The sequence below is a fragment of the Pan troglodytes genome, chromosome 6, assembly GCF_028858775.2.
Source record: "Pan troglodytes isolate AG18354 chromosome 6, NHGRI_mPanTro3-v2.0_pri, whole genome shotgun sequence".
Taxonomy (NCBI): domain Eukaryota; kingdom Metazoa; phylum Chordata; class Mammalia; order Primates; family Hominidae; genus Pan; species Pan troglodytes.
In genome coordinates, this window is record NC_072404.2 from 118159782 (window position 1) to 118175245 (window position 15464).

General features: G+C 45.3%; 2 protein-coding genes across 8 annotated transcripts in view; one reads left to right on the forward strand and one right to left on the reverse strand.

The window, feature by feature from the left end:
* Window positions 1-15464, forward strand: part of FAM185A (family with sequence similarity 185 member A) — a 103055-nt gene that overhangs the window by 48881 nt on the left and 38710 nt on the right. For 3 of the 5 annotated variants that reach the window (XM_024358015.3, XM_063814998.1, XM_063814997.1), the window contains one exon: window positions 10415-10476. In XM_024358015.3, the coding sequence (XP_024213783.2) occupies window positions 10415-10476 (62 nt within the window). Of the gene's footprint in view, window positions 1-10414; window positions 11489-15464 lie in introns of those variants that run through there. The other 2 variants (XM_024358018.3, XM_024358016.3) reach the window with 1 other exon arrangement.
* FBXL13 (F-box and leucine rich repeat protein 13) overlaps window positions 13137-15464 on the reverse strand; it is a 268541-nt gene continuing 266213 nt past the window's right edge. The window contains exon 21 of one of the 3 annotated variants that reach the window (XM_063814976.1): window positions 13137-14538. In XM_063814976.1, coding sequence (XP_063671046.1) covers window positions 14517-14538 — 22 coding nt within the window. In that variant the 3' untranslated portion in view covers window positions 13137-14516. The remainder of the gene's footprint in view (window positions 14539-15464) is intronic. The other 2 variants (XR_010158650.1, XR_010158651.1) reach the window with 2 other exon arrangements.

The window sequence follows — 15464 nt, forward strand, 5'->3', positions numbered from 1 at the left end:
AGACAGGAAAAAGTTCACCTTACCAAGAAGCTTGTTAATCCTATTTTTAAACAAGACAATTCTGCAAGTTACTTCCTGGAGCCCTGTCTTTGTTGATATTTAGTGCAGAATAGATCAGGTATATTTTGGGTTAAATAAAAAGAACATAGAGATTCATATATTTGGGTACATTGGGGCAGGAGTTTCGAGAGCAAATTACAGAGTTAAACACATGTCCTAGGAAGCCTTTCCTCCCACTTAGTGGAAGCCACAGTGTATAGGGATAGAGTAGTCATTTTCCCATTTCTTGGTCAAAGAAACAGTGTGTGATTTTAATTGGCAAAGGGAAGTAAATAAGGAGGAAGGCTTTTGAAACCCCAAATTCCAATATATGTTGAAAAACTTTTGTAGGAAGGAATTTATAAACTTTACAAATTATTAATAGAATAGAGTCTCCACAGATTCAGGTCAAAGTACAAAGAAGTTTCAGTAAATTACTTATTGGCAAGATAGAGAAAGCTATTTTCAAGCAACCTAGATGGAATTTTATAAACTGTCCTCCCTTTTGAGTATTGTCTCTAAGCTGAAATTGCTTGTGTGTTCTTTTTCTTGAGAGCAGTAACACTGTGCTTGGCCTCTATTGCTGCAAAAGGAAATAGGTTGAAGGCTTTTCACTCCATAAGTAAGAAATATATTATTGGGGAGGTGATAAATAATATATTAAGGAAGAGATCTCAGATATGTAGAAAAGCCTTACTATTATTGATGCTTTATTATTGGTGCTAAATGGTATTTATTAAAAAAGAAGAAAAAGTTGAAAAAACAAAAATTTCAGGATTTCCTGTTCTTTCCTCCACATTTATTTTATTTTATTTTTAAATTTTATTTATTTATTTTATTTTGAGACAGAGTTTCACTATTGTTGCCCAGGCTGGAGTGCAATGGCACAATCTTGGCTCACTGCAACCTCTGCCTCCCAGGTTCAAGCAATTCTCCTGCCTCAGCCTCCCAAGTAGCTGGGATTACAGGCACCTGCCACCACGCCCAGCTAATTTTTGTATTTTTGGCAGAGATGGGGTTTCACCATGTTGGCCAGGCTGGTCTCAAACTCCTGACGTCAGGTGATCCGCCCACCCTGACCTCCCAAAGTGCTGGGATTACAGGCGTGAGCCACCGCATCTGGCCCAACATTTATTTTAATTACTAGAAAAAGAAACTCTGTATTACAGAAAAGCAACTGGGTGCAAGGTACCTCAAAATCACGACCTACGAAATGCAGCATAGGCACAGAAAAAGAACAGTTTAAATAAGCTGAACCCCTTATTGATGAAGAGTTAGAGTTAACACAGGGATTTACCAATTGAACTCAGAGATTTTAACCAGCTTATCAAAGCTAATTAAAATGGGGTTGTGATACTGAAAATATAGCAAGAGAAGAAGAGGGAAAAAGCTTACGGGAGGTCCTTGAATACTCAACTGTGTTCTGGGAAAAACGCAATGAGCTCCAGGACATAGACAAGATTATGGCTCAGAGTGAAAGGGAGAGAGAAGAATTCAGAGAATAATTTGCATCAGAAAAGCACCTGACAAAAAGATCAGATGGTACAAAGCATCTAGCACCTTTTCTTCAGCTGAGGATATCATGGTACTATTATAACAGAGGGAAAAACTGTACTGAGGAAGAGGATCATTCGGTATTTTGTGTGCTTGGATTCAACAAGGAAAATATTTATGATGAAATGCAATAGTGTAATCACAACTCTCCTCAGTTCAGATTTTGTTATTGAACCAAACGGGGGTCCACTCGCCCAGCGTAATAAGACTACGTATCTATACCATATCTAAACGAAGGCTTGTAGCAAGAGAAGGGAAAGCGTTTGTTTGTAGGGACCAAGCAAGGAGAATCAGGCAGATTATACTTAACACTTGAACTCTCAGATGGCTTATAGGTAAGGGTTTTTAAAGGTGGAGAGAGCCCGGTGGCCAGGAGTGGCAAGACTAGATTGCAGCTCTGACTCGGACGGACAGAGCAGCGTGTAGAGGCTCGCGTCATGAATTTTAGCTCCAGAACAACCACAGGAATAAATCAGGAAACCTAAGAGGACCCACAGACCCTCTGAAGGAAGCAGATTGCTCCTACAGGACCCAAGAGATACCCGAAATACTATGCTGGTATCCATGGCTGAGAGACCCATAGATGGTTCACATCACAGGAATCTGTGCAGACAACCCCCGTACCAGCCCAGAGCCTGGTAGACTTGCTGGGTGGCTAGATCAGAAGAGAGATAACAATCACCACAGCTCGGCTCTCAGGAAGCCACATCCATAGAAAAAGGGGGATGGTATTACATCAAGAGAACACCCCATGGGACAAAATCTCAACAGCCTTCAGCCCTAGCCCTTCCCTCTGACAGAGCCTACCCAAATGAGAAGGAACCAGAAAACTGTGTTGGTTTTCTGACAAAACAAGGCTCTTTAACAACCCCGCGAAAATCACACTAGCTCACCAGCAATGGATCCAAACCAAGAAGAAATCCCTGATTTACCTGAAAAAGAATTCAGGAGACTAGTTATTAAGCTAACCAGGGAGGGACCAGAGAAAGACGAAGCCCAATACAATGAAATCCAAAAAATGGTACAATAAGTGAAGGGAGAAATATTCAATGAAATAGATAGCATAAATAAAAACAATAAAAACTTCAGGAAACAGACACACTTATAGAAATGCAAAATGCTCTGGAAAGTCTCAGCAATAGAATTGAATAAATAGAAGAGAGAAATTAAGAGCTCGAAGACAAGGTCTTTGAATTAACCCAATCCAACAAAGAAAAAAGAAGAAAATATGAACAAAGCCTCCAAGACATCTGGGATTATGTTAAATGACCAAATCTAAGAATAATTGGTGTTCCTGAGGAAGAAGAGAAATCTAAAAGCTTGGAAAACATATTTGGGGGAATAACTGAGGAAAACTTCCCTGGCCTTGCTAGAGACCTAGACATCCAAATACAAGAAGCACAAAGAACACCTGGGAAATTCATCGCAAAAAGATCTTCTCGTAGGCACATTGACATCAGGTTATCCAAAGTTGAGACAAAAGAAAGAATCTAAACTGTGAGACAAAAGCACCAGGTAACCGATAAAGGAAAACCTATCAGATTAACAGCAGATTTTCAGCAGAAACCCTAGAAGCTAGAAGGGATTGGGGCCCATCTTCAGCCTTCTCAAACGAAACAATTATCAGCCAAGAATTTTGTATCCAGCGAAACTAGGCATTGTGTATGAAAGATACAGCCTTTTTCAGACAAACAAATGCTGACAGAATTCACCACTACCAAGCCACCACTACAAGAACTGCTAAAAGGAGCTCTAAATCTTAAAACAAATCCTGGAAACACATCAAAACAGAACCTCTTTAAGACATAAATCTCACAGGACCTATAAAACAAAAATACAATTAAAAAAAAAAAACAAAAGTACACAGGCAACAAATAAAATGACAAATGGAATGCTACCTCATATCTCAATACTAACATCGAATGTAAATGGCCTAAATGCTCCACTTAAAAGATAAGAACTGCAGAATGGATAAGAATTCACCAACCAACTATCTGCTGCTTGAAGAGACTCACCTAACACATAAGGACTCACATAAACTCAAGGTAAAGGGGTGGAAAAAGGCATTTCATGCAAGTGGACACCAAAGGTGAGCAGGAGTAGCTATTATATCAGAAAAACTAACTTGAAAGCAACAGCAGTTTAAAAAGACATAGAAGGGGCCAGGTGCAGTGGCTCATGCCTATAATCCCAGCACTTTGGGAGGCCGAGGTGGGTAGACTGCCTGAGGTCAAGAGTTCAAGACCACCCTGGCCAATATGGTGAAACCCTGTCTCTACTAAAAATATAAAAATTAGCCAGGCGTGGTGGTGGGCACCTGTAATCCCAGCTACTCGGGAGGCTGAGGCAGAATTGCTTGAATCCGGGAGGCAGAGGTTGCAGTGAGCTGAGATCACGCCATTGCACTCCAGCCTGGGCCACAGAGGGAGACTACGTCTCAAAAAAAAAAAAAAAAGACAAAGAAGGACATTATATAATGCTAAAAGACCTTGTCCAACAGGAAAATATCACAATCCTAAACATTTATGCACCTACCACTGGAGCTCCCAAATTTATAAAACAGTTACTAATAGACCCAAGAAATGAGACAGACAGCAACACAATAATAGTGAAGGACTTCATTACTCCACTGACAGCACTGGACAGGTCATCAAGACTGAAAGTCAATGAAGAAAAAATGGATTTAAACTATACCTTGGAACAAATGGACTTAACAGATATATACAGAACATTCCATCCAACAACTGCAGGATACACATTCTATTCAACAGCACATGGAACTTTCTCCAAGATAGACCATATGATAGGCCACAAAATGAGCCTCAATAAATTTAAGAAAGTTGAAATTATATCAAGCACTCTCTCAGACCACAGTGGAATAAAACTGGAAATCAACTCCAAAAGGAACCTTCAAAACCATGCAAATACATGGAAATTAAATAATCTGCACCTGAATGATCACTGGGTCAAAAACAAAATCAAGATGGAAATTTAAAAATTCTTTAAACTGAAGGACAATAGTGACATAGCCTATCAAAACTTCTGGGATACAGCAAAGGCCACCTTTCCTCCTAAGAGGAAAGTTCACAGCCCTAAATGCGTACATCAAAAAGACTGAAAGAGCACAAACTGAAATTCTAAGGTCACACGTCAAGGAACTAGAGAAACAAGAACAAACCAAACCCAAACCCAGTAGAAGAAAGGAAATAACCAAGATCAGAGAAGAACTAAATGAAATTGAAACAAACAAAAAAATACAGAAGATAAAAACAAAATGCTGGTTCCTTGAAAAGATAAATAAAATTGATAGACCATTAGTAAGATTAACCAAGAAAAAAAGAGAGAAAATTCAAATAACCTCAATAAGAAACAAAATGGGAGCAGAAATACAAAAGATCATTCAAGGCTACTATGAACACCTTTATGCATATAAACGAGAAAACCTAGAAGAGATGGATAAATTCCTGGAAAGATACAAACTTCCTAGCTTAAATCAGGAAGAATTAGATACCCTGAACAGATCAATAACAAGCAGGATATTGAAGTGGTAATTAAAAATTACCAACCAAAAAAGTCCAGGACCAGACTGATTCATAGCAGAATTCTACCAGACATTCAAAGAAGAATTGGTACCAATCCTATTGACACTACTCCACAAGACAGAGAAAGAAGGAACCCTCCCTAATTCATTCTATGAAGCCAGCATCACCCTAATACCAAAACCAGGAAAGGATACAACCAGAAAAGAAAACTACAGGCTGATATCCCTGATGAACACAGATGCTAAAATTCTTAACAAAATACTAGCTAACCGAATCCAACAACATATCAAAAAGACAATCCACCATGATCAAGTGGGTTTCATACCAGGGATGGAGGGATGGTTTAACATATGCAAGTCAATAAATGTGATACACCACATAAACAGAATTAAAAACAAAAATCACATGATCATCTCAATAGATGCAGAAAAAGCATTAGACAAAATCCAGCATCTCTTTATGATTAAAACTCTCAGCAAAATCGGCATACAAGGGACATACCTCAATGTAATAAAAGCCATCTATGGCAAAACCACAGCTAACATAATACTGAATGGGGAAAAGTTGAAAGCATTCCCTCTGAGAAATGAAACAAGACAAGGATGCCCTCTCTCACCACTCCTCTTCAACACAGTACTGAAAGTCCTAGCCAGAGCAGTCAGACAAGAGAAGGAAATAAAGGGTATCCAAATTGGTAAAGAGGAAGTCATACTGTCACTGTTTGCTGATGATATGATTGTTTACCTCAAAAACCCTAAAGACTCCTCTAGAAAGCTCCTAGAACTGATAAAAGGATTCAGCAAAGTTTCCAGATACAAAATTAATGTACACAAATCAGTAGCTCTTCTAAACACCAACAGCAACCAAGCAGAGAATCAAATCAACAACTCAACCCCTTTTACAATAGCTGCAAAAAAAAAATGAAGTACTTAGGAATATACCTAGCCAAGGAGGTGAAAGACCTCTACAAGGAAAACTACAAAACACTGCTGAAAGAAATCATAGATGACACAAACAAATGGAAACACATCCCATGCTCATAGATGGGTAGAATCAATATTGTGAAAATGACCATACTGCCAAAAGCAATCTACAAATTCAACACAATCCCCATCAAAAAACCACCATCATTCTTCACAGAGTTAGAGAAAACAATTCTAAAATTCATATGAAACCAAAAAAGAGTCCCATAGCCAAAGCAAGACTAAGCAAAAAGAACAAATCTGGAGGCATCATATTACCTGACTTCAAACTATACTTTAAGGCCATCGTCACCAAAACAGCATGGTACTGGTATAATAATAGGCTCATAGACCAATGGAACAGAATAGAGAACCCAGAAATAAACCCAAGCACTTACAGCCAACTGATCTTTGAGAAAGCAAACAAAAACATAAAGTGGGGAAAGGACACCCTTTTCAACAAATAGTGCTGGGATAATTGGCTAGCCACATGTAGGAGAATGAAACTGGATCCTCATCTCTCAACTTATACAAAAATCAACTCAAGATGGATTAAAGACTTAAATCTAAGACCTGAAACTGTAAAAATTCTAGAAGATAACATTAGAAAAACCCTTCTAGACATTGGCTTAGGCAAGGATTTCATGACCAAGAACCCAAAAGCAAATGCAATAAAAACAAAGATAAATAGCTGGGACTTAATTAAACTGAAGAGCTTTTGCACAGCAAAAGGATCAGTCAGCAGAGTAAACAGACAACCCACAGAGTGGGAGAAAATCTTCACAATCTATACATCTGACAAAGGACTAATATCCAGAATCTACAATGAACTCAAACAAATCAGTAAGAAAACAACAATCCCATCAAAAAGTGGCCTAAGGACATGAAAAGACAATTCTCATAAGAAGATATACAAATGGCCAATGAACACATGAAAAAGTGCTCAACATCACTAATGATCAGGGAAATGCAAATCAAAACCACAATATGATACCACCTTACTCCTGCAAGAATGGGCATAATCAAAAAATCAAAAAACAGTAGACGTTGGTGTGGATGTGGTGATCAGGTTAGACTTCTACACTGCTGGTGAGTATGTAAACTAGTACAACCACTATGGAAAACAGTGTAGAGATTCCTTAAAGAACTAAAAGTAGAACTACCATCTGATCCAGCAGTCCCACTACTGGGTATCTATCCAGAGGAAAAGAAGTCATTGTACGAAAAAGATACTTGGACAGGCATGCTTATAGCAGCACAATTTGCAATTGCAAAATCAAGGAACCAACCCAAATACCCATCAATCAACAAGTGGATAAAGAAACTGTGGAATATATATATACGACAGAATACTGCTTGGCCATAAAAAGGAATGAATTAACAGCATTCACAGTGACCTGAATGAGACTGGAGACGATTATTCTAAGTGAAGTAACTCAGGAATGGAAAACTAAACATCATAGGCTCTCACTGATATGTGGGAGCTAAGCTATGAGGACGCAAAGGCATAAGAGTGATACAATGGACTTTGGGGACTTGGGGGAAAGGTTGGGAGGGGGGTGAGGGATAAAAGACTACAAATAGGATGCAGTGTATACTGCTCAAGTGATGGGTGCACCAAAATCTCACAAATCACAACTAAAGAACTTACTCATGCAACCAAACACCACCTTTACCTCCATAACCTATGGAAAATTTTTAAAAATAAATAAATTAAAATAAAATAAAGGTGGGGAGGCAGAGGTTATAGGCAAAGTCATAAATTGATACATGGGGGCTGCATATTGGTCTGACCTAAAAAGTCAAAGACATCTAGAAGCAGGGGGGCTGCAGGTTATAGGTGGATTTAAAGATTTTTTGATTTCTGATTGGTTAAGAAAGTGAAGCTTTATCTAAAAATCTGGGATCCGCAGAAAATGTTAGTTCTGGCTCATGGGTGTGACCTCCTCCAGGCCCCTGAGAAATGTACAATGGTGAGTTTAGTCCTGAGCTTCCCCTTATCTGAAGTCCATGTGCCAGCAGATCTGTTTGGTGTGGGGGTCCAGGTTTTTGAGAAACAACTCAGAGACATATGTTCAGATTTTGTCTTTGGTTCTTATAGAAAACAAAACATCTATTTTAACCTTTTTGGCTATTGTTTAAAGCTGTTATTTTGTTGTTGTTGTTGTTGTTTGTTGTTGTTTATTAAGTTGCTCATTTGCTTTTTTTTTTTTTCTTCCCTGAGACGTAGTTTCATCCTTGTTGCCTAGGCTGGAGTGCAATGGCATGATCTCGGCTTACTGCAGCCTCTGCCTCCCGGGTTCAAGCAATTCTCCTACCTCAGCCTCCCAAATAGCTGGGATTACAGGCGCCTGGCACCACACTTGGCTAATTTTTGTATTTTTAGTAGAGACGGGGTTTCAACATGTTGGCCAGTCTGGTCCCAAACTCCTGACCTCAGGTGACCTGCCCGTCTTGGTCTCCCAAAGTGCTGTGATTACAGGACTGAGCCACCTCGCCTGCCTGCTCATTTGCTTTTTAAGGCTACTTAGGTAGGTGCCTGGAATTTCTTAATGAACCCAAGTTTTTTTGTTTGTTTTTGTTTTTTTGTTTTAAATTTTTGTGCTTGAGAAGAGTCCACAGGCCCCTACAAGCGGTCCCTGTTCTGTCTCAATTTGACTGGTTTCTTAAATCCAGAAGTGCAGTGGAACTCCAGAGGAGATATAACACCTTTATAACCTTGATTTGTAAAGAAAACATAGAACTAGAAGAATAGATCTGAGAAACAAACGAGGGGAGCTTTGTGATTGCCACAGCCTATGACCTTGAAAGAGTTTCCAGGCTGCAGGGCAGGGAGAGGTTGCACAGGCAGAGCCCAGCAGACTCCCTGAGTGGAGGAGACTGAGCTTCTGAGCTGAGCTTCTGGGGAGACAGGGCTGCCCAGGGTTCGTAAGAAAGAGTTCCGGAGGGGAGCAAGCTGCACAGAGGGGATTGCGGAGGGTGCCATGAACAGTCAGCAAAGTACTAATGAGCAGGCATTGAGGAAACTACCTATACATGGTCCACTGTGGATGAACCTCAAAATAATTACGCTGAATGAAAGAAGACGGATTTTTTTAAAAAGAGTGCATAACTGTATACTCCCATTTATGCCATTTATATAAGATTTTAGAAAGAGCAACTAATCCATAGTGCCACAAAGCTGATCAGTGATTGAAGGGGGTGGGGGTCAGAGGGTGACAGGAAGGGAGGGGCATGAGGGAAAGACTGTACTTGACTAGAGAGAAATTTTGGGGAGTGATGAATATGTTCACTATCTTGATTAAGGATATGGTTCACAGATTTTTACCTATGTCAAAACTTACTACATTGTATACTTTAAGTACATATAGTTTATCTTGTCAGTTATACTCCAGTAAAGCTCTTTTTAAAGACTGCATTTAAAAATAATATATGTTGAGCATTCCAAATCCAAAATCTGAAATGCTCCAAAATATGAAACAAGGAAATGCTCATTGGAGTAATTTGGATGTCGGATCTTCAGATTAGGGATGCTCAACTAGTATGTCTTCTCCAATATTCAAAAAAAAAAAATCTGAAATTTGAAACAATGCTGGTCCCAAGCATTTTAGATAAGGGATACTCATCCTGTACAAATAAAAAACAGAGGTCAGGCTTGGTGGCTCATGCCTGTAATCCCAGTACTTTGGGAGGCCGAGGCGGGTGGATCATGAGGTGAGGAGTTCGAGACCTGCCTGACCAACATGGTGAAACCCCGTCTCTACTTAAAAAAAAAAAAAAAAAAAATACAGAGTAGGCTGGGTGTGGTGGCTCATGCCTGTAATCCCAGCACTTTGGGAGGCCAAGGTGGGTGGATCACCTGAGGCGTGGCGTTCAAAACCAGCCTGGCCAACATGGTGAAACCCCATCTCTACCAAAAATACAAAAAAATTAGCCGGGCATGGTGGCGCGTGCCTGTAGTCCCAGCTACTCGGGAGTCTGAGGCCAGAGAACCACTTGAACCCAGGAGGCAGAGGCTGCAGTGAGCCGAGATCGTGCCACTGTACTCCAGCCTGAGCAACAGAGTGACACTCTGTCTCAAACAAAACAAAACAAAACAAAACAAAACAAGAGTAGCCTCCCTCTCAGGGTTGTTCTGAGAAAATGAATGGAGGGGAGCAAGCCCAGATAACCTCTTTGCAACTCTTGCCCAGTTCAGACTATCTTTACCAAGATTCTTGATGTTCTAAGGTGTTTTTCAGTTTTAAAGATGTGTTGCTAGGATCTATGTGGTCAATTAATGCTCTTGATATAATTTTATGCAATTTTGTGTTTTAGGACTCATGAATCAAGCAAGCAAACGTGAAAAATGGATTAAGGCTGATGCCCCAAAAGGCACTGTAAGTTTTAGAAGGCAAAGTTGGTTTCAGTCCCTGAAACTGCAGGACTAAAACTGATTTGAGTTGGATTTATGATTTTTAACAATGATTCGCAGATCTGTGACTACAAAAATGTAAATCCCACCATTCATATAAAAGTTGAAAACAACAAATTGAGAATGAATACTGGTGAACTGTTTTGGGAGGCTTTTTCAAAATCTGTGCTTTGCTATTGTATTCATTTTCTACTGCTCTGTAACAAATTACCACAAATTTAGCAGCATAAAATAATACTCATTTACAGCTATGTCTAGGTTCTCCGCTCAGGGAATCACAAGGCTAGAATCAAGATTTTGGCTAGGCTGAGTTCTCATCTGGAGTCTCTGGGAAGAAATCTACTTCCAACTTCATTCAGATTATTGGGAAAATCCAGTTCCTTGTGACTGGATGACTGAGGTCTCCATTTTCTTGCTGGCTGTCAGCCAGCAATCACTCTAAGCGTCTAGAGGCCACCCACATGCCTTCTCATGTTGCCCCTCCATCTTCAAGCCAGCAGTGATGCACTGAGTTCTTCTCATACTTTGAATATCTGACTTCTTCTAGAGCCAGCTGGAAGAATATATACTTTTAAAGGGCTCACTTGATTAGGTCAGGCCCACCCAGGATAACCTTTGTTTTACCATATAATGTAACATTCATAGGAGTGATGGCCCATCACATTCAGTTTTCACTCCCACTCAAGGAAAGGAGATTATACAAAGGCATCCATCATGTGGGGACAATTAGCTTAGAATTCTTTATAATGTAGCTCTCACATGACAGGTTTTCTACTTAGTACCTTTTATGGCATCAATGTAAATTTAAGCTGTAAATAAAAAACAAATATGTGAAGCAGTTGCTACTGATTCTTAATATATTTTGTGTAACTTAAGATATAGCTAATTAGGAAAAAAGAAACAGCTATTTTATAGCCTGATGTATGAAGATAGATTTTTATAAAGGTATACTGTATAAAGATATTTTATGAATTCCATTTCTTTCAAACGTCTCTATTCCTGGAACATTTATTTATTTTTTTTTTTATTTTTTTATTTTTTTAATTGATCATTCCTGGGTGTTTCTCGCAGAGGGGGAACTGGCAGGGTCACAGGACAATAGTGGAGGGAAGGTCAGCAGATAAACAAGTGAACAAAGGTCTCTGGTTTTCCTAGGCAGAGGACCCTGCGGCCCTCCGCAGTGTTTGTGTCCCTGGGTACTTGAGATTAGGGAGTTGGCGATGACTCTTAACGAGCATGCTGCCTTCAAGCATCTATTTAACAAAGCACATCTTGCACCACCCTTAATCCATTCAACCCTGAGTGGACACAGCACATGTTTCAGAGAGCACAGGGTTGGGGACAAGGCCACAGATCAACATGATCCCAAGGCAGAAGAATTTTTCTTAGTACAGAACAAAATGAAAAGTCTCCCATGTCTACCCCTTTCCACACAGACACGGCAACCATCCGATTTCTCGATCTTTTCGCCACCTTTCCCCCTTCTTTCTATTCCACAAAACCGCCACTGTCATCATGGCCCGTTCTCAATGAGCTGTTGGGCACACCTCCCAGACGGGGTGGTGGCCGGGCAGAGGCGCCCCTCACCTCCCGGACGAGGCGGCTGGCCGGGCAGGGGGCTGACCCCCCCACCTCCCTCCCGGACAGGACGGCTGGCTGGGCGGGGGGCTGACCCCCCCACCTCCCTCCCGGACGGGGCGGCTGGCCGGGCGGGGGGCTGACCCCCCCCCACCTCCCTCCCGGATGGGGCGGCTGGCCGGGTGGGGGGCTGAGTACCCCACCTCCCTCCCGGACGGGGCGGCTGGCCGGGCGGGGGGGCTGACCCCCCCCACCTCCCTCCCGGCCCGGGCGGCTGGCTGGGCAGAGGGGCTCCTCACTTCCCAGTAGGGGTGGGCGGGCAGAGGCACCCCTCACCTCCCGGACGGGGTGGCTGGCCGGGTGGGGGGCTGAGCCCCCCACCTCCCTCCCAGACGGGGCGGCTGGCCAGGCGGTGGGCTGACCCCCCCACCTCCCTCCCAGATGGGGCGGCTGGCCGGGCGGGCGGCTGACCCCCCCACCTCCCTCCCGGACAGGGCGGCTGGCTGGGCAGAGGAGCTCCTCACTTCCCAGTAGGGGCGGCCGGGCAGAGGCGCCCCTCACCTCCCAGACGGGGCGGCTGGCCGGGTGGGGGGCTGACCCCCCAACCTCCCTCCCGGACGGGGCGGCCGGGCGGGGGGCTGGGCCCCCCACCTCCCTCCCGGCTGGGGCAGCTGGCCGGGCAGGGGGCTGACCCCCCCCACCTCCCTCCCGGACGGGGCGGCTGGCCGGGCAGAGGGGCTCCTCACTTCCCAGTAGGGGCGGCCGGGCAGAGGCGCCCCTCACCTCCTGGACGGGGCGGCTGGCCGGGTGGGGGGCTGACCCCCCCCACCTCCCTCCCAGATGGGGCGGCTGGCCGGGCGGGGGGCTGACCCCCCAACCTCCCTCCCGGACGGGGCGGCTGGCCGGGCGGGGGGCTGACCCCCCCCACCTCCCTCCCGGACGGGGCGGCTGGCCGGGCAGAGGGGCTCCTCACTTCCCAGTAGGGGCGGCCGGGCAGAGGCGCCCCTCACCTCCCGGACAGGGTGGCTGGCCGGGTGGGGGGCTGAGCCCCCCACCTCCCTCCTGGACAGGGCAGCTGGCCGGGCAGAGGGGCTCCTCACTTCCCAGTAGGGGCGGCCGGGCAGAGGCGCCCCTCACCTCCCAGACAGGGTGGCTGGCCGGGTGGGGGGCTGACCCCCCCACCTCCCTCCCGGACGGGGCGGCTGGCCAGGCGGGGGGCTGACCCCACCTCCCTCCCGGACGGGGCGGCTGGCCAGGCGGGGGGCTGACCCCCCCACCTCCCTCCCGGACGGGGCGGCTGGCCCGGCGGGGGGCTGACCCCCCACCTCCCTCCCGGACGGGGTGGCTGCCAGGCTGAGATGCTCATTTCCCAGATGGGGTGGCAGCCGGGCGGTGGGGCTCCTCACTTCTCAGATGGGGCAGTTGCCAGGCGGAAGGTCTCCTCACTTCTCAGACGGGGCGGCCGGGCAGAGACGCTCCTCACCTCCCAGATGGGGTCGCAGCCTGGCCGAGGCGCTCCTCACATCCCAGACGGGGCGGTGGGGCAGAGGCGCTCCCCACATCTCAGACGATGGGTGGCCAGGCAGAGACGCTCCTCACTTCCTAGATGGGATGGCGGCCGGGAAGAGGCGCTCTTCACTTCCCAGGTGGGATGGCGGCTGGGCAGAGACGTTCCTCACTTTCCAGACTGGGCAGCCAGGCAGAGGGGCTCCTCACATCCCAGACGATGGGCGGCCAGGCAGAGACGCTCCTCACTTCCCAGACGGGGTGGCGGCCGGGCAGAGGCTGCAATCTCCGCACTTTGGGGGGGCCAAGGCAGGCGGCTGGGAGGTGGAGGCTGTAGCGAGCCGAGATCACGCCACTGCACTCCAGCCTGGGCACTATTGAGCACTGAGTTAACGAGACTCCGTCTGCAATCCCGGCACCTCGGAAGGCCGAGGCTGGCAGATCACTCGCGGCTAGAAGCTGGAGACCAGTCCGGCCAACACAGTGAAACCCCATCCCCACCAAAAAAACACGAAAACCAGTCAGGCGTGGCGGCGTGTGCCTGCAATCGCAGGCACTCGGCAGGCTGGGGCAGGAGAATCAGGCAGGGAGGCTGCAGCGAGCCGAGATGGCAGCAGTACAGTCCAGCTTTGGCCCGGCATGAGAGGGAGACCGTGGAAAGGAGAGGGAGATGGGAGAGGGAGACGGGAGACGGGAGACGGGCGACGGGAGATGGGAGAGGGAGACGGGAGAGGGAGACGGGAGACGGGAGAGGGAGAGGGAGACGGGAGAGGGAGAGGGAGACGGGAGAGGGAGACGGGAGAGCGGAACATTTAAATTATATAATACTGGCCAGGCACAGTGGCTCATGACTGTAATCCCAGCAGTTTGGAGGCCAAGGTGGATGGATCACTTGAGGTCAGGAGTTCGAGACCAGCCTGGCTAACATGGTAAAACCCCATCTCTACAAGAAATTAAAAAAAAAAAAAAAATTAGCTGGGTATGGTGGCTCATCCCTGTAATCCCAGCTATTTGGGAGGCTGAGGCAGGAGAATCGCTTGAACCTGGTAGGCAGAGGTTGCAGTGAGCCGAGATCACACCACTTTACTCCAGCCTGGACAACAGAGTGAGACTCCGTCTCAAAAAAATTAATTAAAATAAACAAATAAGTTATATAATACTATAACTATACTATAAGACCAGACCTATCTCTTGGTGATGTAGTTTGGATATCTGTCCCCCCAAATCTCATGATGAAATGTAATCCCCAGTGTTGGAGGTGGGGCCTGATTGGATCATGTGAGCAGATTTCTCATTAATTGTTACCACCATCTTCTTGGTTCTGTCCTCGTGATAGTGAGTTCTTGCAAGATCTGACTGTTTAAAAGTGTGGGTATCTTCCCCGTCTCTCTCTTGCTCCTGGTCTTGCCATGTGATGTGCCTGCTCCCACTTTGCCTTCTGCCATGAGTAAAAGCTCCCTAAGGCCTCCCCAGAAGCCAAGCAGATGCCCGTGAGATGCTTTCACAGCCTGCAGAACCAATTAAACCTCGTGAGTCAATTAAACCTCTTTTCTTTAGAAATCACCCAGCCTCAGGTATTCCTTTATAGCAAAACAAGAATGGCCTAAATCGCTTGGATTATATTTTTTATGATTAAGATAAGTCAATTCTTTTTTTGTTTGTTTGTTTTTTGTTTTTTGAGACAGGGTCTTGCTCTGCCACTCAGGCTGGAGTGCAGTGGCACAATCTTGGCTCACTGCAACCTCTGCCTCCGAGGTTCAAGCGATTCCCATGCCTCAGCCACCACAGTAGCTAGCATTACAGGTGCACGCCACCATGCCCAGCTAATTTTTGTATTTTTACTAGAGATGGGTTTCACCATGTTGGCCA